Source organism: Pundamilia nyererei, unplaced genomic scaffold, assembly GCF_000239375.1.
Source record: "Pundamilia nyererei isolate P.nyererei 1_Seehausen unplaced genomic scaffold, PunNye1.0 scaffold00166, whole genome shotgun sequence".
NCBI lineage: Eukaryota > Metazoa > Chordata > Actinopteri > Cichliformes > Cichlidae > Pundamilia > Pundamilia nyererei.
The window spans coordinates 308,204-331,355 of NW_005187567.1; the positions used below are offsets into that span (position 1 = coordinate 308,204).

Below are 23,152 nucleotides of genomic sequence, written 5' to 3' on the forward strand. Positions count from 1 at the left end.
CTCTATACTTGGGGAAATGTGTGACAGACGTACTTAATCCAGTAGACCTGAGGTGGAGTAAATCCGCTATCTTCATCTTTAACCTTGTTAACATTACTTAAATCATAAACAGCTTTTCATCCACGGGGCTTTAGCTACACCAGTGAACAGCCATAGCTCCCTCTATGGGGCAGTATCTTTAAAGGGACACACTAAGATTACTTGTGTCAGCATTCTAGCTTAGCGGTGGCATTGTGTTGACACACAACAGATGAATATAAAATCTTACAAAAAACAAAAATGTGCTTGAAGCAAAGCCCTGCAAAAGTATTTTTTATACACACAAATATAGTACACACACACGCACACGCACACACAATCTTGAGTGTCCCTCCCAGCAGGCACAATCACACTCAGGCAGATAATTCAGTGTCACAGAGAGCCTTGTCTCTGACCCTCTGGCCCCCTCTAGACAGAGGAAGCAGCTGGACAGGGACCCACGGCTGCCTAGAACTCACTTCCCTTGGGGAGCTTAAAGAAGAAGAGTCCCTCTCTGCCTCAGAGAATGACCAGCTGAGCATCAGTATGCCACTGTACGGCTATGTCCCTGTGTCCAGAAAGGCCTAAGCAGGATGAGAAAGTCTTCAAAATCTGCAGCAGCACAATGCTTTGAGTTAACACCCTGATGAAAAATATATCACAACTAGCTTGGTTTTGCAATTAGATCCATTCTATTCTGTGAATATTCTCTGCCCACAGCTCATAGGATTGGATTTTTTCTTTGTGATTGTGTTTGAATATTTACCTGCTGTTCAGAGGTGCAAACCACATTACTTACAAAAAATTTATTTTACAAAACAAGGACATATAGCTAATGATGTACCCATTTTGCACCCATGATTAGCAATGACTACACCCATTTTTAGGTCTAAGACACATCCATGCAATTCTGTAAAACCTAGAACCTATACAGTATATGACAAAGGAATGACGTTTTTCCAAGTAGAAATCTGCAGTAGCAGTGATAACCAGTACATGTAAACATACTGAGTGTGAGACTCGATATTTTTAAATGCACGCATGAACACATGCGCACACACACAGAGCCCCTTACTAAGTGCGTATTAATATTGTATGGTTAAATGGGAAGTGCTAAGATTTTTTCAATTGCCTTGGCAGCCTGATGAAATATTAAACATTCAGAGAGTTTTTGTTGTAGCGTAATACCAAGGAAGGGTAAACATGAAATAAATAACGGATTTTAAAGGAAATGTGACACATAATGCTGAAATACTTCCTTTTAGTTCAGACAGATATCACTTTTTCAAGATTTACAAATAGCCAACAAAAAAAATTAAATGTACAGTTTTGGTGCATTTCAGCATCACTTAAATAAAGCAACTGAACTCACTCAATCGTAACTTCTGATTCCTGAATAGTGTTTGCACCGTTTGGTATGATTAGGCTTTTAATACATTGACATAGCTGCTATTACTAAATTGGCTTTAAATCTTATGCATATTTGCCCCTGCCAGCTCTGCCATTAGCAGTTCCACAGAGATGCAGCGTCTCTCGCTACTGCATCTTAATCAAATCTTGAATCTTGATCTTAATCAAATGGGCACGATTAACTTTTTAAAAGAATTAACACTTTTATTCAAAAATGAAAAAGTCAAGAACAAGTACAAATATAAACAAAGCAGACAAGTCAATCTGAGTCCGAGTCGCTCTGAGTTTTAATGATCCGTTCTGTTGGACTTTCACTCAGGGTCCCAAAACTATGTGGTGGCCAGAGCTGTACGGGACAAAGGGCGACAAAGAAAGAATGGATTAAAAGAAAGAGAAGACTGGCATAAGTACAGAATAAAGGTGCTTCTAACCACATTGCACACTTTATCACACGGTGTGACACATTTGCTAATATGAATTTTAATGACACCATTGACATCATAGCAAATCCTGTGATTTCATCAGCTGTCATAGTAGGGCCTCCAGTGGAGTGCTGCTGTCCAATCAGATGGACAGAAGGTTGGCTGACCCGTTTACAGGGTCGTGGTTGATATGACATCCAGTGACACGACAACATAGCAGAATGGAAAGCTAAACAATATGTTGGCTAGGCTTTGGTCAATCAGATGCAGTTGCTTTGAACTTTTAACTGACTCATGGCATTAAATTGTGCTTAAAACAGACATTGTTTGATAATAACAATAATTAAAAAAAATAATAAAAGACTAGAAACACACACACACACACACACACACACACACACACACACACACACACACACACACACACAGGTTGGCCATGAGCTCAGTCACTAAAACTCTTATAGGAAGAAACTCCACAAATACCCCACACATTTGTTATACTTTTTTAAATATACATATACAGTATGACAATGTAGAGTAGACCTCCCCCATTACCTTTAAACAAACACGCCCTCGGATGAGGGCATAGGGAATTGGGCCATAGTTCCTTGAGTCAGTAGAATTCCTAAGGTTATCCCCTTCTAGCCACACATGGCCTTTTGGAACCTGGAAACATTGGCACAAAAGGCAAAAAAAAAAAGTTCATAATGTAAACAACTCCAGTCCACAAAAACAGAATGAGATAGAAGTCTTAGAGTCTTAAATTGCACCATTACTCAACTTTAAGAGACAAGTGATTTGATCTCATTTAGCGAGAACCCCTCCCCATATTCCAGACAACCCTCCCTCCTTAGCCTATCTTAACGTTAACCTGCTTGTCCCTCTTTAACCTTGCACCGTCTTAGGAGAGGGGTCATGGGTAACGGGCAGGGTCGGCGAGAAGGGATTTAGAAGAACTTCAAACAGGGTCATTAGGCTGTTGGCTGAGATCTGAGCCCCTTTTACCCAAGGAGGGCAAAGCCAGAGAGAGGCCTGAGATAGCTGGGCAGCAAAAAGAAAGGGAGCAAGAGAGGAAGAGAGAGAATGAGGGAGAGCTAAGCTGCGGCTAGCAGCAGTGTCCAAGGGTCTCCACCGCAGTCCGACCTGCCAGTGGGGCGGTCATCCGAGCGCTCTCTAATTCACAGTGACACCAATTATGATTAATCTCATCACTTTAGGAGAGTGGGCTTGTCAAGTCCCTAATTAAGTGCGCTGTCCTCCCTATATGTGCAGACAGGATCAACAACACATTATATTGTCATAATGGGCATCACAATCCGCGAGTCTATTTTTGTGTTGCCTAACTTTTTAACGGCAAAAGTCCTCTGGAGGAAGAGAATAACGTGAATAAAGACAGAATATTATCCGCACTGAGGTGACGTCACATCTTTCCCTCTGTATTCCTTATCAGCCGGCTCTCTGATTAGAGTCTTGAGTACTACTGTGGGATGCTGCATTTCATTTCATATTTGATAATTGAGACAGATGATGTGACATAATCACAAGCCAGTGACACGTTGACCTAACACGAGGTAAACAACTCACTGAATAACGACGACACAAATGAATATCATTAAAGGAGTCATCTGAGAACCATATGTCAGCATGCTGGATTCTCACCATTACACCTCATTAACATGGTAACATATGCTGGCTCCCAAGCACAGGAAAAAGAAACACAACCGTTTGTCATCTGCCAAATCAGAACCCCCCGTTTCTCCACATTCTCATCTTTTTTTAAAATATTATCTCTACTGTGCTTATCTTAAAGGTTACTTAGTCAGTACCTCTTAAGAATTTGTGCGTAGTGTAAAAATCATTGAAAAGCAAAAACTCCTGATGGCAAAATTTCTATTTAAAGGCCTAATCAAAAACACTGATTCAGATCAGCAACGTCTGACTGACAACAGCACTTTGTTTCAGCGTTTATGAATCAAACCAAAACCTGAGTAAAGTCTGACTTTAAAGATCCACTAGGCAGCATTTCACCAAGTGAAAAAGTGAAGAGGTCTGAAACTTGAACCTGCTGCACTGCGACCAGCATGAGGATGAACGCTTATTCATATCACTTTGTAGGTGTGTGAATAATCCAAAGGAAAAAATAAAATAAAATAAAAAAAATTAGCAGGTCAAGAGAAAATCTCTTAATTACAATGAAATGGATGCAAGATAGTCACAAACCAAACAATGCACATTTCAAAGAGTGTTTTTCAAAGAAAACTGCAGTTTCAGGCACAGGTAAAGAGAAGACTATGAGGAACGCTCGATTTCTTTTTGGGTACACATCAAGGTTGTAATTAAGATGTTTCTCTGTCCACAGGGTGTTGACATAAACCAGTAATTTGTCATTTTACCACATAATAGCACCAACATGTTTGATTTTGACAGAGGAGCCGTTATCAACAAATGTCATTTCTAACCACATGTATTTCCAAAAATCCTGTTAGGCTCAAAACCAGAGCTGTTGCAGTTAGAGGCGGAGTCACTTTGATCAGCTCCGCCTGCGACTCTGGTGTGATGGATGGCAATGACTGCACCCATCCTGTGGTTGCAGGTTGGGTTGACGCCAGGCATTGTGTAGCTGTCAGAGACATGTCGAGAAGAGCTGAAACAGGAGCTGTATTCACTGTGGAGGTGTGTTGTTTAACAGCTACACCATTAAAGTGCTCATTATGTTAACATGATTGGGGTGGGGAATTATGTTAAAGCTTAATACAGGAATACTGAGTTCATCTTTCATCATATTGCTCTGTCTATCTTTACTGCAAAGAACAGAAAGCATAGCGTCATTTCATCGCTCTTATTTCTTGTCTCTCCATCTCTGGTATAATATTAGGGATCAAGTGTCATTGTTTTGACACAATAGCTCAGACACAGAAATCATTCCTAAAAGGTGACAGGGCAATTAGTGTGCTGTTGGATAGCTGAGGGTGGAGAGGGCCTGCCTGTCTGTCAGAACAGAAAATGAGGTGTTGACAGGGTGTAACACTCCCTTCCAAAATTCATCTTTACAGGTCCACCCATAATGCCTCACACTATTGTAATAATCACACAAACAGATCTATCCATCTGCTGGTGGGTAAAAAGCACCAAACACACATACTTGTGCAAACTGTAATTAATTATAATGACTTTGACTTAATCTAGCAAAGATGTTACAAAGAGACACTGCCCTTTTAAATAAATGCTCTACTTAAAAATGAACAAAACAAAAAGCAAAACAACCAATGAAACTAACTGGTAACTGTGGTGTTGCACCTGCTTACACAAAGAGATATCCTGGTTTCTGAAACCCCAATATACACATTATATCTTTTACCGATCGTCAATGATGATGATAATTGGATCACTAGTTGGCAAGCTGTGATTCAGATGTTCTTAGTAACCTGATATATAATCCATCCAACTGAGATACTAAACCTCTGAATGGACTGAAATGAGTGAATTAAGGTGAAAGGACATGTAAAGTGAGTCTAAGTCATATAATAATAGCTCTCCACCTAGTGGCAGATTTTATATATATATATATATATAAAATATGAAAATGCTGTTTGTAAAAGAGAAAATATATACATTTCCTTTTTCATCCAGTGAATGCCGCTTACAGGCCTTGTGTCTTAAGTCTTTTAAATACACAACAGATTTAAAAACCATGCAAGATAAAAATCTTCGGTTCACACATACACAACAGACCCACACACACACAGCCTCCCGCCCATCAGTCTGTCCATTCGGCTGGCACTAACTCTAACAGGCTTCAGAGAGATTGCAGGCCTGAGCTGTGGGTGTTGGGGAGAGTAGTAATAGAAAAGCAATGACAGTGGTTTCAGCAGCAGAACCCCTGTTCACTCTCTGGTTTTATCACTGTTCTGAGGAAATATAGGTGTTGTCAAAACTGATATTTTGACCAATGACACAAAATGGATGTGTGTGGTCTAAAATGTAAACAACAGGATGATAGCCTATAGACTGTGGTACACACAAAGAATAAGCGAGGGACAGTTTTGCATTATGCATAGAGATTCTGCTTGTCATTTTTAGGGTGAAACAAACTATCAAGTGTTTTGCTGTAAACACCTTCTTCAATCACTTTCTATTTGCACTGTATCTTTTTAACCTTTTTTTCCCTTTCAAAGACAGTCACTGAGTTGTGGTTGTTTGAAGTAAAACTGCAAAGCCGCCACCAGAAACCTTACTTGGTAAATCAGGTAATCGCAATATGTATAAAAAAAGCAGCTAAGACGCATGACATCTTCAGAAAATGTGGGCGCAATGATGATGATCGTGATGAAAAGATACTTACATATGTGTGGGTCTTGAACAAATCTGATGGGGAACTTGTGCAGACCTTGTCACCCTCCAATCCAATTACCCTTTTACAAATGTTCATATTTGGGTCAAATGGACTTTTTGCAATGACTATATCACCCCTGAAAGGAAACCATAAAACACGATTATTTAATAAGAAAATGCAAAAAATCCCATATGATCTAAGACAACATTTGAAATGACTAGTAGGATATTAGTATTGTTGTGCTTTCTTTTATTTTTAGGGGGAAAAAAGCAGAGAAATGGTCACAAATCAAACAGCGAATCACAAATGCACACTGAAATGTTAAAATGTGTGCTATAAATATTCTAAAATGCTTGCTGTCATCTTTTTTTCCCCGACTGCATAAACTAAGTGCAACCTACTTTTGTATTTTGCAAAGATGCCGACTCATCCGTTCAGAGAAGACAATATCCTCATTGACAATGGTGGGCTCCATGGATGGACCAGAACACTGAATAAAAGCCAAAAAAAATTCTTTCTTAATTATTTCTTGTAAAAATAAAAATAAGTCATTAAATCTGTAATCTTTTAATACGAACCACGACTAACTCTCCAATGTATTCAAAAGCACAGTGTGCAATGCAGCCATACTGGATTGTGTAGCCCACAAAACCAAAGGTCTTCCCCAGCACACGGCGAAACATCTCAACCTACAGAAGAAAGCAGCCATGGATTATAATGCACTGTCATCGAAGTACATGCTTGATCCATTTATGGTAGGCTTATGTTCTTTATGGGATTTCTAAAAACAAAAGCTGTTTTAGGGTTAATGCTTGAAGGTGTGGACAAGGTTGTCACAGTTGGCCTACTGCTAAGATGGCACATTCTATGGTGTTTCATTCACAGAGGCTGAGCGGCCAGTTCACACCAGAAAACTGCCCTGAACTTTGATCCTGCGTAGGATGGACCAATCAACACCTTGTGCTCAGGTGATGGACAAACACAGAAGCTGTGACACATCCAGCCAAGCAGCTCTGCACTGTCGGCAGCTAGTCCCTGACACTGTGCTGCCTCCATCACCACCACAGTCATTAGAGTAGTTATCAACTTCTGTCAGCACCATAGAAACAAAAAGACACCAAAAGCACCCAAACAACTGCCCTGCAAACACTGCCACATGAACACACACAATGAGCACCCATGTGTCTTCTAAGCAAACATCCCAGGCACACTTAGGTTATTGACTTTTACTCAAGCTGCAACCTGTGGGGTGGTTGGAGAAAAGAGAGGCAGTATTTACACACTGTTGTACAAAGTGCATATGCGAGCCCACACACACACACAAACACACGCACACACACCCCTGCGTAAACACAAATGCAAACTGAAGAACAATAGATACAGCTTGGTTTTGATGTTAGCCTGCACCTCAAACATTTTCTTTTAGTTCACGCTGCTGTCCTGCCAGTCCACCACAGGGTAAAGAAATCTTCATCTCCATCTCTTCTTTTCCTCCTGTCTCTTTCCCTCTTTCTCTCTCCATGTCTTCTCTCCCTCCCAGGGTATTATTAACCAAAGCAAGCAGAGCGGAAACCAAAGCCCCAAATCCTCAGAGCTCTGGGAATGACTTCCCAAAGATGGACAAGGATTAGACCCCCGATTTCTCCTTTGCCCCCACCACCTCCACTCCCTTTCTCCCCAGGTTCTCAACAGACCGGGTGTCAGGTGGCTCTCCCAGCCCTGCCAAAGGTGTTACCCCTAATCCCATTACCCTCCTCCACTCCTCTCCACTCTCACACACACACACACAATGCTCTCTCATTCATTCTAACTATACATCACCTATTATACCCTCTATTCTTTTATCCCTAGCATGGTTTGTCTCTGGTCTATTCACCAACCTTTCTGATCCAAAAAAGAGCAACTCCATCCTTTCACCTCCCTCTGTGCTGCTACTCTGTTTCTTTCCCCGATCACCACTGGCAACCCTCTGCTTTTCACTACTACTTCAAATGACAAAGCTTGAGCAGGTGAAGGGAGACATATACGGTCAGGACAGGGCCCAGATGAAGTGCCCTCTTCCACTTGCAGCTTGCTCCGGTCTTGTTCTGTTCCACAGGAACTATAAACTCAGTCCTCCCCCAGCTGGTACAATAACACCTCTGGCCCCATAATTCCTCTGTTGGGATGCAAATGGTCTAAAGGTTAATGTGAACCTCAGCTCTGCACGAAAACAACATGTTCATCTATATTCGTCTAGCTCTCAGCTTACTCCACCAGGTTCTCTGCCATTCTGTTACTGTATTGCAGTCTCAGACATGATCTCACATGTGCTCTTCCCTCTGCTAGACCAGGGATCAGGAATCTTTGTTAGCACTTATTCTCAAAGCACAGTGGACAGCCTCCCGTACAGCTGCCCTCATATCTCTGTTTCATCACCCCCCTCCATTCCAGCATGCATTCATCATAGGTAGGGATTAAGGGACTTTGCATAACAAGATCACACGGCCAGTGACTGATATCAAGAGAGTCCATATGCAGCCGGCTGGTTTTCTGAGGCACCCTCTGTCATTGATAGTGTGTGTCTGTGCGTGTGCATGTGGTGTGTTGGTGTGTCAATGTGCACAGACAATAGCATTACCTATGTGTTTCATGGCAAGTGTATATGTTAGCTGCAGAGACTCCACTGGGATTCAGAACAAGGTGGACATCCACAGAGACCTCTGATGTGATCTCTATTAGCTCTAAATCCCCTGGGCAAAGAGTCAGATAACCCACACTATCTCGGTCTTCTAATAACCAGCGCATGTTTATTAGGGGGATATCAACATTAAATGAATGCTGTATTACAGCTGTAAATTCACAAAAAGTCTCACTGTTAATCCAGGATTACATGCCAAACATGTTCATGGGAAAAAAAAAAGCTAGTGTGGCGCTCGCTGCAGAACCATCTGTGGCCATTGGCCTCCCGTTGTCACAGAACAGTGCTACAGTGACGAGAAAGGGGGAGCCCAAATGAGTAGCTTTTGATGGAAACATTTCATTGTGTGTTTAACTCTGTGATCTTACTCCTGAAGAAGCCCTGCTCATTCAGAGCAGAAATCATAAGTAGATGAATTAGGAGGGGGTGAATTCTGCTATACCAAATATGAGCATAAAGTGCTGCAGCAGTGGAAAAGCCTATCAGGACATTTAAACCTCTGTCAAAAACATTATTAGTCCAAAATTTGAGAACACATACATAAAAAAGGGTTCCTGAATATTGCAATGACAACAAGGAGAAATAAATAAAAGCCAATCAGAAAAAAAAAAAGTGTTTCCAATGTTTTCTCTTTAATTTCAGCGAAAGTAATGTTGCTTCAGTACTATCAGCTTACTAATGGATCGACATGAGATGTTTCTTAAAGGTTGTAATTAAGAAACTGAACTACATTATGTATTTGCTTGGAAAAAACATAGGGGGAAAACGCCTTAAAAATGAAGATAATCAGTGAAATGATTCCACTGCAGATTTGTTTCAATTAGAGTCTGCCAATATATGAACAGTAAACAAACAAACAAACAAACAAAAAAAAAAAAACCAACCCCAGAGAAAAACAGCCAAAAGCCAATAAAAGCTTATCACAACTGACATCTAATTAAACTCATATTATTGAAGCCATAAGGAAATATTCAGAAAGGAATTACGGCTACTAGTCTCAAGAGATTTGACCCTGCCATGGCTGAATAGTGTTAATTGATATACATGGCCAGTCTATTAGAGCCACAAAGGGAATTTCAATCCAAACAGCACACAAGGGCCTTGCGGTGGACTTCTTACACAACTAAATTAGGAAAACATGGGCTGAGAGAGAACTGGGCAACAGGGGGGCTAAGAGGCTTACGAGCCCCTTGTCAGATATTCTTCTTCTCCCTAAGGATCCCAGATGGAAGGGAGTCTGGAGAAGCAGGCAGAGCAGAGACGGGATGGATCCTACCTCTGATGTCTTCCTCTGGGCAGCAGAAGGCAGGGGAGGGTGGGGCATGAGTCCTGTTGCGCAGAGCTTGACTTGATCTTAATGTGAGCTATAAAAAGGAGGAGGCTTGGCAACACAGGGGGTCTGTTTCAACTATCAGTGCAATCACAGATAATCCTGCTGATTTAAACACAGACACCTGGCTTGATGGGGAGTGACAGATGTAAAAGTCCCAGTCACTGAGTACCATGTCTGGTCCCCATCTCTCCTAGGTCTGCCTTCTATCAGAAGCTTAATTGAAGGGACTGATCTTCATATTGCTCTTTTCATTGTTGCTAACGGCAACACAGCCGTGACACAGCTGAGCGAGGTTACTATTTGGGGCCGAGGATTTAAACCTGCAATCAATGGGTCAACCAGAGCAAATAATAGCAAAGTGATATGAATACAACTGCTATGAATTGAAAGGAAGTGTAGGTTGACAGAGTCCCTGGCCAATAATATTGAATGGAAAAAAAAAATCAGTCACTAAGCCTTATTGTGCAGAGCACAAGTGATTGTGTTGTGCTAGCCTTGTGCTGACAGATTTTATCTGGTGTTGTATCACATTCACAAAGTCGCTTGGGTTATGCACTGTCCAGCTAATGAAATGGCCTTTTATATTTTAACACTAACTACTGACAGGAACCTCAACCGTAAAGCAAACCTACAATTTTTAAAAATGCGATTTCCTTTGACTCATGTTTCCATACTTTCTACGTCCCTTTTGTATAGGTCAGCTAAATATGACTCACTGTATTTTAAAACTACATCTGTAGAAAAAAACCCAGGAAACCGAAATAAAGCTATTCAAAATATGGGATGGTGAATACATGGAAAAAGGCAAATCCTTAGACAAAATTAGTTGTGTACAAGACCTGTCCTATGCTGATTGCACTTGTTCCTTTAGAATAATGCTTTTCTTTCAGTGTTAACAAAACAAATATGTGCATGTTGATGATAATCTTGCATCCTCCCAACACACAAACGGAGCCGCTTCTCGCAGTTCAATGCTGATGGCAGAATTAGACTAAAGAAATCCAAACAGTCAAACCAGGAAAGGTCTGACATGTTATGACTGCTGCCATTATATTGCTCAATCAGATACAGATTAAAATGACAAAAACACCACAGAAAAACACTAGATCACACTTTGAAAGGGGGGAAATTTGTGCTATTTTTTCTGCAGTTAGACTGCTTTGTGTACACTATCATACACTGAAGAGTGCAACAGAGCCAAAGGCTTAAACTGAGATTTAAGAGAATTAAAAAGGAGATGAAAGGAAATGTACAGAGAATGTAGGGAAAGAGACGCATTCATACATCCCGCAAGTTGCACTGCTGAAGCAGGTCCTCCTCCTTTTGAGACCCAGGCCAGTCAGCGCATCTTATTTGCCTCATATAGGCTTACCACAATGCCCAGCGTTGTCAGTCATGATATATTCCCTTGGTCCCCTGTCAGCACACATAAATCTCACAGTGCTGTCAAAACAGCAGGACTGTCTGCTGAGAGCATTTGTAAAGTGAGCAGTTGGGCAATTGTTTCCTCTGGAGCATCACAGCATCCTGCGATCTTATGCTGCCTCTGGCCTCTCTCTGCCACACAAACCTTTTTGCAGATGTCTTAAGGATCACACCATTCACTCACCAGTCAACTTTTCCTAACACTAGCTTTTCCTAACAAAACAGTAGGAGTTCTTCACGAAATAGTTTTTGTCATGAACTGCCAAATTCACATTTTGAATTCTCTGGAAAAGCACAAATGCCCCTGATATTATTCAATCCCATTCAAATTTCCCACGGCAGTGTGACAGTGAACTAGCATGCAGAATATGAGTACCTTGAAATCAAAGGAACTTACTGCAATTTATCAGCTTTTTATGTTATTATATATGTATCTGCCAAAAACCCATGTGCATTACACTCTACATAAAAGTGTAAATCTACCCTAAAAACTGACTTCTGATCACACTAAAGCAGTCAAACTATACTTAATTATTGTAAATTAATCCTACTGGCAACAGAGATGCAAACAGCTACTTGAGCATGTTGAATAAAATTAAAAATAAACTAATTAGGTGCAAGGGTTTTTGGAAGAATAACAGTAATATAATTTTTGATAATGCCTTCAATTCCACATAAAGGCTAACACAAATGTCTCCTATTCCATTATTTACCTTCACCGTCAACGGCCACAGTCATAAATACATTTGACATGAGAAACAGATTACAGGTTGGGACAGGGGCATGTGTATTATTATGTTATATCACAATTATCTCAGTTACTGGATATTGTTTTAGGGTTGGGAAACTAAGAAAAACATTTTTCATGCTATTGCTTGATGTAGTTTTTTACTGGCTTCCTGGGGCCTCTTCTTTAATCTGCAAATATTTTCCAGTTGTTGTCTGGTCTTGATTGCACAAAGGCCAGTTTAACACTGGGTCTGTGGAGCTATACTTTTATAATCTATGATTTGATACTACTTGCTGAAAAAAAGCAAGGCCTCCCTTGAAAAGGTTGTTGTCTATGGGGTGGCTGCAGCTCAGGTGGCAACTTAACCAGGTTTGTGGTTTGATCCCAGTCTGCTCCAGTCTGCATGCCAAATATCCTTGGGCGAGATACTAACACCAAGTTGCTCTCTGAAGCACTTGTTGTTGATTGATTTGTTGCTAGTTGTCCTTTTGCTTTTTAACACACAACCTTTTATTCTTTTAAAGTCCCTGTGTTAATTCCTGGCATAAAATTAAAACATTAATTGGGCTTGAATACTTTGAAAATCCTTACATCAAGATGGCCATCCTTTAATGCAAAACAGAATAGAAAAACAACAAATCACTACTACAAATATTGTGATGTACTTTTTTACAGCACAATAGAGAACTGTGCAAGCCTCAAGTCCCATAATTTAATGGGAAAATGGTAAATAGGTACAGTTTGAGCAAACATGCTCAAACATACAATATATAGATATATATATAATACAATATATAAGCACCCCCCCCCCCCAAAAAAAAAGCGTTTGAAAGTCAACATTTGGTATGACCACCTGTATTCTTCAACACAGACTGAATTCTCTTAGACAAGCTTTCTTTCATTAGTCTCCAGGAATAGTTTTACATCTTCTTAAAAGTTCTTTTTTTGGATGTTGGCTGCCTTCTGTATCATTCTCTGACAAGATGACCCCACACTAATTCAGTAATGTTGAGGTCCAGGCTCTGGGCTGGCCAGTCAATGACTGATATTGCGCGTTTTCTGTGTTCATAATTCCATCAATCTTGAAAAGATCCCCTACAGCACTGGCTGCATGCAGCTTCAAACCACAACAGAGCCTCCGCCGTATATTTTAAAGATACCTGTATATGTTCACCGGTGTACCCTTCTCTTGACCTCTATACATAATGATAATTTGAACTAAAAATTAAAAATTTGGATTCATCATTTGACAATACCTATTGCCACTGATTTTCAGTCCAGTCTTTGTGTAATTTAGCATACCTCCGCTTTTTATCCGTTTCCCTTCATTAGGAATGTCTTCTTGACAGCCACCCTTCCAGTGAGATTATTTTTAAGTAATTTCTTTTAACCATTGCTTATGGACATGACTTTCAGATACAATAAATCTCCTGTAGATATTGAGGAGTGGCTTAATACCGCGACACATTATCGTACATTATCACGAAATATTCATATTATTTAGAATTTCAACGTAATGCATTATCGTTTAGTAATTTGCGTATTAAATTACAAAACGATTTAAATAGTCTCTTTTACAAATATTTTAACACTGTATAGTATAAAGGTAAAACAATTCAGTTTAAGCTGCTTAACATACAAGTATTGTCATTCATTAACGTATTTATAAAACACAATGTTCAGATTTAGTGTAACGAGGTCATAATCAGGAGACTCGATATACTTTTAGGGACTGAGCGACTTCTGAATAACTCCTGTTATAATAACAACAACAGATAAGCTTAGGTTTTTGTAGAAAAATATAAAAACAAGACATTTAAACTATATAATGAGTGGAGTTGTACTCACTTTGTAGCGTGTGACTAAAAGCTCTCACCGGGCACTTACAATAACAGTTGAACTTCCCTTTTACGACTTCCAGGAGCGGCACTGTAACAACAGCGGATGTCATTGGTTGAGCCTCACCAAACTCCTATTTGATTGGATAACACGTGCCAAAACATCAGCACGCGTCAGCACGTTACTGACAGTATGGCAGCCCCCGTGAATAGTGTGGGTAAACCCTCAGCCGAACGTCCACCGTTCAGTAGTACGAGTTTTCAGAAGAAAACAAGGAGCAAGTTAATATCCATACCTGGTACTAGACCTTCGGTTCAAAATGGACAGCTCCTAGTCTCCACCGGTGTCACGTCACTCGACTATTTGCTCGGTCAGTCTATCATTAGGATGCTAGCTACAAAGGCTAGCGGTATTTCTCAATCTAACTTTCGCATGCTGGATTTCACGTTACTGCAACGTACTGTATTCATATTATCAATGCAATGAGAATGAGAAGAAAAGCCATTATATTAAGGACGAGTTATGACGTTTGACATTGCCAGGACAAGACAAATATGCTTTTATTTTAAACGCATAATGCATTTTCTAATTAGTACTAGATGGAAAAGCTGTCTGTGAGAAAACAGTGAAAACAACTAGGTAATTTTCACAATAAATGTTGATTATAACAAAATACCCAGAGGGCCTTATTCATTCCCAGTTAAATCCATTTCCCTATTAATTTTTGTGGACATTATATAATCAGTTACATTCTTATTAGTTGTCTCGCACTGTGGTAAGCTAATTCGATAGTGTGGCAACTGCTAAGTTGTTGCTTTTCTTAATTCAGACTAAATCTATTAAGGCCACTTTAGTCTTAGGTTAGGTGTGGGTTAAATGGAGCAAAAAAAGGATATCTGCCATTTTAAGGTCTAACTCTTAATGAAGCTCCTGGCATAATAAAATAGGGCAGGTTTATTATTCAAATAGTCATTTCTGTAAAAAGTACGGTTGCCTGAAAGCATCTAACAGTTGAAAAAAAAGTACTACAATTATATTCACATGTTCATGTTGTCTCTGCCAGCTAAACCTGTGAAAAAATATTTCTCCACAACGTCAAAATACTCTCTAGTTATGACAGAACCTTTGTGGCAACTGTACTGTCTGTTAATTGTTTACCTGTCTGTCAGTATGTTGCACCTGTCGTTCTAATTTGTCATTTGACAAACGTTTTGTCAGATGAGCAGCTGATGTGGCCATCAAAATAGTTTTTCACAGCAAGTACAGTTCCTGGTTGAACAGACAGACAAATGTTTTGACACGTCTTTACTGAACAGTGATTGGCAGTGCTCGTGGAAACATAATCTTGTCACGACTTGGAGCTTGTAGAGAGTTGCTGTTGTGCTCACTGGGTTCATGGGTTCATTTGACATAGTGACAAGTCTAAGTGTCTCTTGTGTAGATCCAAAAGGACAGAGATGTTAGCAGCAGTTGAACAAAGGGAGGGTTCATAGTGATTTGGACATATTGTATATATGAGACTAACATGTAAACAATATTTTGTTTTTTGTTTCCGCAAACAGGTGGTGGATTAGCAGTTGGAACAGTGCTTCTCATAGGTGAGCATGTCACTTTAAATGTCTAAGTATTGACTAGTTTATGGTTTCAAGAGGAGGTCCTTTTTTACCAGCTGCTATAAGACTGTTTAATGTACAGTGATGCCAGTATGATGTTATCTATGTGTTGCATACTTGCTAATTAGTTAGTGGCTGTTATTTATACATGTATTAACATTATTATGATTAAATATTGGTTTGGTCTTTGAGATATGTGGTAGCAGACATGTGTTGCTACTCTGGCAATAAAGGATCTATCTAGCTAGCTAGCTACCTAGCTCACTATCTAGCTATCCTGTTAATTCAGGTTGAATGGGCTCAATATGAGAAAGCTTGAAATCAGTCTTAAAAGATAATTAAATATTTAGGGGTCCAAGTAACAAATAGTTCTAATCACCAAACAGACACTGTAATTTTTCAGCGTCTTCCTTCTTCTTCCTATTATTATTATTGCTCCAGTGTTTTACTCCACACATCTCCACACATCTTCAGAAATGCTAGGGTCTGCTGAGTGACTTGAATTGAATCAATAGAACGTGTTTGTGAGGCTTTGTGTTGATGTCTGCATCCACTGCAGTTTGTTGTGAATGCAAGGATCTGTCCAGCCACAATGCAACAAATATACAAACTTCACATGCTTCCTCCAATCAGACTCCAACTCAGTTAAACATATCCCTGCTGCCCACAGCTGTCAGGAAGTTTAATCCTAAAATTTTGGGTCAAAAGTGAAGCTTTGGCAGCCCTAAAATTGTTTTGATTCCTTTTCTTATAAATTATATTTCTGCCATAAAATTGTTTGTGCAACAAAATAATTTTTTGATACAGTCATATAAAAAATAATGTTTTCTCAGGACTAGTTATGTGAAAAATTAAGTATATACCCCATGATTCAGTAGCTTATAGAACCACTTTTAGCAGCAATAACTTGAAAGAATCATTTTCACATTGTTGTGAATGAGTTGGTCTACTTTTTTTTACAATGTTGCTTCAGTTCATTAAGATTTGTGGGTATGTGTTCATGCACTGCTCTCTTACAGCCTTTTAAGGTTCTTTAAAAACAAGCCATACTTGGTCAGTCTTTTTCTAACTGCACTGTCATGAACTTTTAACATTTAACATGCTAACTAAGCCCTCTGGATTCTGAGATGTAGGTCTGGCCTTGGGATGAATTTGCTAGGACTTTCACTGTTTTCCAGTTGAGAGCAATGTTTCTTACTGTGGACTCCAAGCTATTTGATTTTGCTGCTGTCTTTCCTTCTTAGTATTATTTACAGAAGTGGTCACACTTGCTGACAGACAGTTAAGTGAGTTAAGTTATTCAAGTTCATTTGATTAGCAGCGCCCTTTTAATTCCTATGGAAGCAGTAAGAGTGTACTTAGTTTTTCACATGACTGCATAAAGCTATGTGGAAACTTTCCTCTTCACCTTACTGTATATTAAGCCTCAATATGTGTGCAAAGGAATTTTAGGTTTTTATATTTATTTTACCAAATTAAATTAAATAATACAACATATTACAAACATACAAAATATAAGAAATAGCTCTAATATATACAAATAGCTCAATTATAAATATCCAGAATATTACAAAGATTAAAGATATAAGATTGACATTCTACTCTAAACTGTAAACTTTAAAAGCTTTGTTATTTTGTTGTTTTCACTGTAGAGGATGTTCAAAAGGGTGTAACTTGTGTACTGTGCATTACATGGAGGAGTTGTACTGGGAGCCACAGGCAGGAATGTCGTTCAGTGGTGCATTTGGGTCAAGTCATTCTCTCACTGAACATGCTCCTGTGACTGGTCAGCACATCATGGTCTGGGTGGGAGTGGATGTTTCCCACAATGCTGTTGTCCATCATTGTCCTTATCTTGGACAACATCCATCTCTCCAACACTACTTTAAGGGAGCTCCATCCAGCTCCATCCCTGCATCCCTTCCTGTAGAGTGCAGTGGTGTTTTTAACCCAGTCCAGCTTATTATCAATGTGTACTCTGAGGTTTTTATAGTCCTCCGCAATGTCCAGATCAAACCCCTGGATTGAAACAGGAATCACAGGTTTCCTGGTCCTCCTAAACCATCAATTCTTTGGTCTTTGTCACATTGAGCTGCAGATGATGGTGCTCACACCATGTGACAAAGGAGTCCACCAGCCCGGTACTCTGTCTCATCACCCTCAAAGGTGCATTCAACCATTCTAGAGTCATCAGAATACTGAAGATGGCAGGTCTCTGTGTAGTGGCTGAAGTCTGTGGTGTAGAGGGTAAACAGGAAAGGGGAGAGGACAGTCCCGTGTGGTGCCCGGTGTTGCTGATCACCTTTTCAGACACACAATATTGAAGATGCACATATTGTAGTCTTTCTGTCAGGTGCTCAACAATCCAGGACACAAGAGAGGCATCCACCTGCATCACTTTCAGCTTATTGCCCAGTAGGGTCGGCCTTATGATATTGAATCCACTGGAAAATTCAAAAAACATGACTTACAGTGCTCAACAGCTTCAGTCCACCCGTTACAAAGCTTTCTAAGTTCTTGAATCAACTTTTCTTGAAAATCTTCTCAATGGCATTCCTTTTCTTGTCTCTTGTTCATCTTTTCCTGTCACATTTTCCAGTCAAGTTAACATTAATATGCTTTGATACAGCACTTTGAGAACAGCCAGCCTTTTAAGCAGTGACCTTCTTTGTCTTATGGTCCTTGTGGAGTATGTCGGTAATCATCATGTGGACAACTTTCAAGTCAGCAGTCTTCATCATGATTGCGATTGTTTATACTGAATGACACCAAGAGATATACGATATTTTTGCAGGACCTGAACACAGAGATAAATAATCTAATAATTTCAGGTATTCAAAGAAAAAAAGTTTTAAAATATTCCACTTTATGTGATTAATATAGAAGACATGAAATTCTGCCTTTTGGAATTCAGTCTGTTGCATAATTAGCTTTTTAGAAACTCTCCGCAGCAGTTTCAATGAAGAGATTTCAAGGCACATAGTTACTTTATCCTCTATATTCCTTTGGGATCAATAAAGTTATTCTTATTCTTTATTCTTATATTCATATATTCATTCGTGTAGAGCCAAAATGAAATGTATTCCTGAAATGAAATCAGCAAGCTACAGCTGACAATATTGTTGGTTGTTCTCTCCATCTTTGTCTTTAACATGTCGCTGTCTAGCAGAATGGCAAATAGACTGATGACCCTTTGGTCTCCAGTTAGAATCCCAGGTGTTCACACTTCTACTGTGATCCTTAATTAATATGCTCATCTGCAGATGTGTTATAGAACTTTTCAGAATTACATTCAAAGCAAGTGGATTTTCTGGGGACATAAATGTCTTCCACTGTATTATTATTGTTATTATTATCATTCATCATAGGCTAGGCTATATGCACTGGTGGACAGTAAGGTTAAGATAGTCATGTTTCCCCTTGAAGCTGTAATTTGTGTGTAGCCAAGGCCTATACCAACTGATGATATTGCTTTGCCCTTTAATTCATCCCCCCAATCGATGCAGGAGTCAGTGATTACACACTAATGCGTTCTTCCCTTCCATTTTGTGAATCAATGTACGGTTGGTTTCATCTGGTAATGAGAGACACAGTAAAGGTGAAATGCGTGTGTGTGCATTCTCTTGTGTTTGTCTCTCAAAGAGTGGTGTGTGTGTGTGTGTGTGTGTGAGAGAGAGAGAGAGATGGTGTGTGTGTGCACACTGTGGTGTCTCTGTGTCTGTTTTGTTGTGTGGGTGGGTGGAATGGGGGGAGTTTGGAGTGTGTGTTTGTTTGTGTTTGTTTCAGGCAGTCGTCTCCTACACTCTGCCCCTTTAGCTGTGATGGCCTGTTTGTGAGACACAGACATAAAATTATCAGACTGGTCGTTGTCTGCCTTTGAAGTGTCTTGAGCTGTCCATCCTGATTTGTCATCCAGAGGGGGATCAGTCCAGTATGGCTGCTGTCTGAAGATCTCTCATCTCTGTGTTTTTTGCAAGAGGAGGAACAAAGCCTCCAAGCTTTTATTATTTTGGTCATGTATGGTCTCATTCTTATAGTTTTAGTAAATGTCTCTTTTCTTTAATCAGCCATCACCGTTAAATTTCACTACATTTTATGACATGTGAATAAAGGTGCTCTTTGACTATATACATATGGACTATGTCGAGAATTGACCACAATGTGGATGGTGATTGAGAAGATGACATGTTTAACTGTTATTATTATGGTAGAATTTCCTGCTAGGATGCTTAGTGGCATAGGTGGCTTGAAGAGGCCTTAAGAGTTGGTTGGATGCCAGTTGGTTCAGTTTAGTCAGATTTAGATGAAAAACAAAAGATAACTGAAGGGTATACTATGAAGTAAGGAAGTTCAACATAGCTGGGGTTTCTTTGTGTTGGCTGGCTTGACAAAATCTAAATCCCCAGTCAGAGATAACGGGTATCACAACAGTAGTTGACAACTTCAAGCTATGTGCATGCTCGCATAAAAAAAGGAGGATTTCACAAGTCATATGACTGTATTTTCTGCACAAATTGATCCCTACGAGTGCCACCTACTTCAGTTGGAGACATTAACAATTAATGATGATAGAACACAAAAAAAATCTAATAGCAAAAGACGAGAGATTAATGCTACAGAAAGTGATTAATATTGGGATTTAGCACAAAGCAATAAAATAAACATTTTCACTTTAGTTATTTTTATTTCTGATGTGACATCCGTAGATTAGATATTTGAAACTTTAAACTCAATACGTTTTAATATTAAACTGTCCCAGAGCCTACTGAAAGAGATGTGAAAATCACTCGTTTTTTTGCCAAATCAAAATAAAATTATTTTTATTGGTTGAATGGGTATTCTTGGTGATAAATAACTCAGTTAAGGCTTAATATAGCTCACATATACGTTAATATTCCTTCGTAATATATGGTAAACAAAAAACTTTATAAGAAGTGATAAAAGCAAAGAAAAATCAAGTAAAGGTTCTCAGTTAAAACTCGATAATAATTACGTATAAATCAAGTGTATGTTATGAGGGAATTGTGAACAATAACATGAATCATGTTGGTCTTATAAGACTTACATATAAAATAAAAGTAAAATAGAGATGTTTTTTCTATGTATTTTCTCTATGAATAGCTTCTTATCTGAGCTTTAAGGACACAAATATTTTAAATATGTTTTAAAGGTATATTTTTTGGTGTCAAGGTGATCAGTCAGAAAAATCATAACACCATAGGTCTAACATTAATAAACTGCGCAAAGACAAATGGCAGCTGTGAGTTGAACCCTACCACTGGAGATACATTAATAGACATTAAAGGCTTGCAAATGCTGCTAAATTAACCCTTATTTGTAGTAGTGTTTATAGTAGTGATTCACTTTTTGAAAGCTTTTTTAAACAACTGTATTCTTTTGTTTACCTGCTGTGTGTCCTAAATTTAACTCAGCTGCTCAGCAGAAATAATAATAATAGTACTTTATGGACCAAAGACATACAAGGGGAAACATTGTGACCTAGATATTTTCTCCCCTGCAGCTTTAGTAGATATGATTCAGGACTCTTTCTCTCCTGCTCCCTTGTTTGAAGGCAAATGAAGCAGAGGCATTCCCCTTTATCGAACCTTAGTCAGAATAACCAAAAAAAAAAAAAAAACAAAGATGGGGGAAAAAATCATCCCATGACTGTCCAGAGTGACTGATCTACCTCAAAGATATGACTGTCCCCCACCCCCTGTTGCTCCTATACCCTGCCACCTCCCGCCTCCTCCTCATACCCCCCGCCTCAACTGCCTAATGACTCCTGGAGGTTCCATTTGTAAGGCTCCCATAGAAACACAACTACAATAGGCCCCATCTTGAGAGGGCCCATCTGGGAGTCTTTGTGGGGCCTGCTGAAAGCCACAAAGGCCTGCTGACCTAGAAACCCATCAATAAGAGAACAGGGAGCCCCACCGACAACAAATTGAAGAGCCATGGAATTTCCTTAGCCATCCTGAGTCCGTAGGTGAGGACCTGGACCAGGAACGTGGGAGGAGAAGGGAATTCTCCGGATGTTCGAGGATGACACCTCAGGATGTCATTCCCAAGCTGTCAGCTGTATGCCCATTACCTTCAACTGTCGCTGCTGCCTTTGTCCTTGTGCCCACTGGTTGTCATTGTGAAGAGAGGCCTATGAAATCTTTACAAAATGGTGATTGTGACAGGAAGCAGCAATAGCATGCTGTGAAGGGTTCTGGGCCCTGCTCTGTAGGGTTTCATATTGATGATGCAGGTTTTTCTGCTGGTTTGGGGTGAGGAATGGACGGGTGGCTGCTTTGTACGCAAGAACAAAGACTACTTTTGGGAAAGTGTGTTTGCTGTTTAGAATTATGTGCCGGTCCATTTAATGCCTCCTCTAATGTGGCTCTAATGTCACCCCTCAGAGCAGAGATCTGCCCACCGTGCACAACTAACTTTTTACACTGTTAACTACACCTGATGGAAATGATGTGAGAATGATAGTGAAAGGATGCCATTGCCACTTGAATGCACACAAAAATCTGAGAGATTCATGTGAACCTGTGTCAGGAAGCATTTTGAGAGAAGCTCCTACCTTATCCTACTTCTGCCTTCTCTTGTCACTTGTAGTACCTTTCCATTTAGTGGGAGGGTCCAGGTGAATGCTTAAGGCAGGTGTCTTTGTCTCACCTCCACTGCTGTGTGGCGAAATGATAGAAATACTGTTTTAAGACCCTAACAAGAAAGGTGAAGATGTCATCTCCACTTTGATAGTCAGATCACACTACGTGTCCCTGTGACATGTCGATTGCCACTTCATGTCCCTCCTAAGGTAACCAGAATGTGCTCCTTACATCAATTACAGTTTGCAGTTGTGATGTGGTCATGAACTGCTGGATCTGTGACGTGTGAATGAATGTTGAAGAAGGAAAGAATATCAACAATGTTTGGCATTAAACAGTTTGGCATTAAACAGAGATTTTTTCCACTTATTATCAAATTCTAATTATTGTTGTCTTTGTTTTATCAATATTTCTTTTTAGAGGAGGACCGATTTGATAGCTACTCTCGCATGATCCTCAAGTACTTCCTGGCAGAAGGAGTGGTGTGTCGGCATGAACTTTTTGTTGCATCAGCTCAAGATAACCCTGATGACATCTTACAGGTATGAGGGGAGGTGTCAGCCATTCTGTAACAACTTGAAATGAAACTGAGGTACTGCAGAGGATGATTTATTTTTCTAAGCTGCGAGTTTTGACGCCAAGGTGGCCTTGTGTTGTTATGTCTGCTTTAACATTTTCCCGTACAACTGTCAAACAAAAAGAACTTTGTTTGAATGTTGGAAAGTACTTGTGGATGTTTGTATA

At 39.7% G+C, this 23,152-nt stretch overlaps 2 protein-coding genes across 2 annotated transcripts in view; one reads left to right on the top strand and one right to left on the bottom strand.

Moving 5' to 3' along the window:
• Window positions 1-1,271: 1,271 nt before the first annotated feature.
• On the bottom strand, window positions 1,272-14,281 carry immp1l (inner mitochondrial membrane peptidase subunit 1). Its single transcript, XM_005745754.1, has 6 exons — window positions 14,200-14,281; window positions 6,762-6,872; window positions 6,585-6,673; window positions 6,193-6,319; window positions 2,406-2,516; window positions 1,272-1,774 (listed from the first exon to the last, which is right to left on the bottom strand). Exons 2-6 carry the CDS (start codon window positions 6,864-6,866, stop codon window positions 1,688-1,690), a joined length of 519 nt encoding a protein of 172 aa, XP_005745811.1. The 5' UTR covers window positions 6,867-6,872; window positions 14,200-14,281; the 3' UTR covers window positions 1,272-1,687.
• An 80-nt stretch (window positions 14,282-14,361) lies between these two features.
• elp4 (elongator acetyltransferase complex subunit 4) overlaps window positions 14,362-23,152 on the top strand; it is a 55,053-nt gene continuing 46,262 nt past the window's right edge. Inside the window, exons 1-3 of the mRNA XM_005745755.1 lie at window positions 14,362-14,560; window positions 15,753-15,788; window positions 22,829-22,950. Of these exons, the coding sequence (XP_005745812.1) occupies window positions 14,383-14,560; window positions 15,753-15,788; window positions 22,829-22,950 (336 nt within the window). The 5' untranslated portion in view covers window positions 14,362-14,382. The remainder of the gene's footprint in view (window positions 14,561-15,752; window positions 15,789-22,828; window positions 22,951-23,152) is intronic.

What these genes read in the sequence shown, in the direction of transcription:
- immp1l (XM_005745754.1), bottom strand. Translation starts at nt 6,866, where the DNA reads ATGTTTCGCCGTGTGCTGGGGAAGACCTTTGGTTTTGTGGGCTACACA. An exon ending in TGTTCAAGACCCACACATAT is followed by an intron (nt 2,517 to 6,192) that starts GTAAGTATCTTT and finishes CAATGTTTCCAG; the next exon opens with GTTCCAAAAGGCCATGTGTG. An exon ending in GAGGGCGTGTTTGTTTAAAG is followed by an intron (nt 1,775 to 2,405) that starts GTAATGGGGGAG and finishes TGTCCCGTACAG; the next exon opens with CTCTGGCCACCACATAGTTT.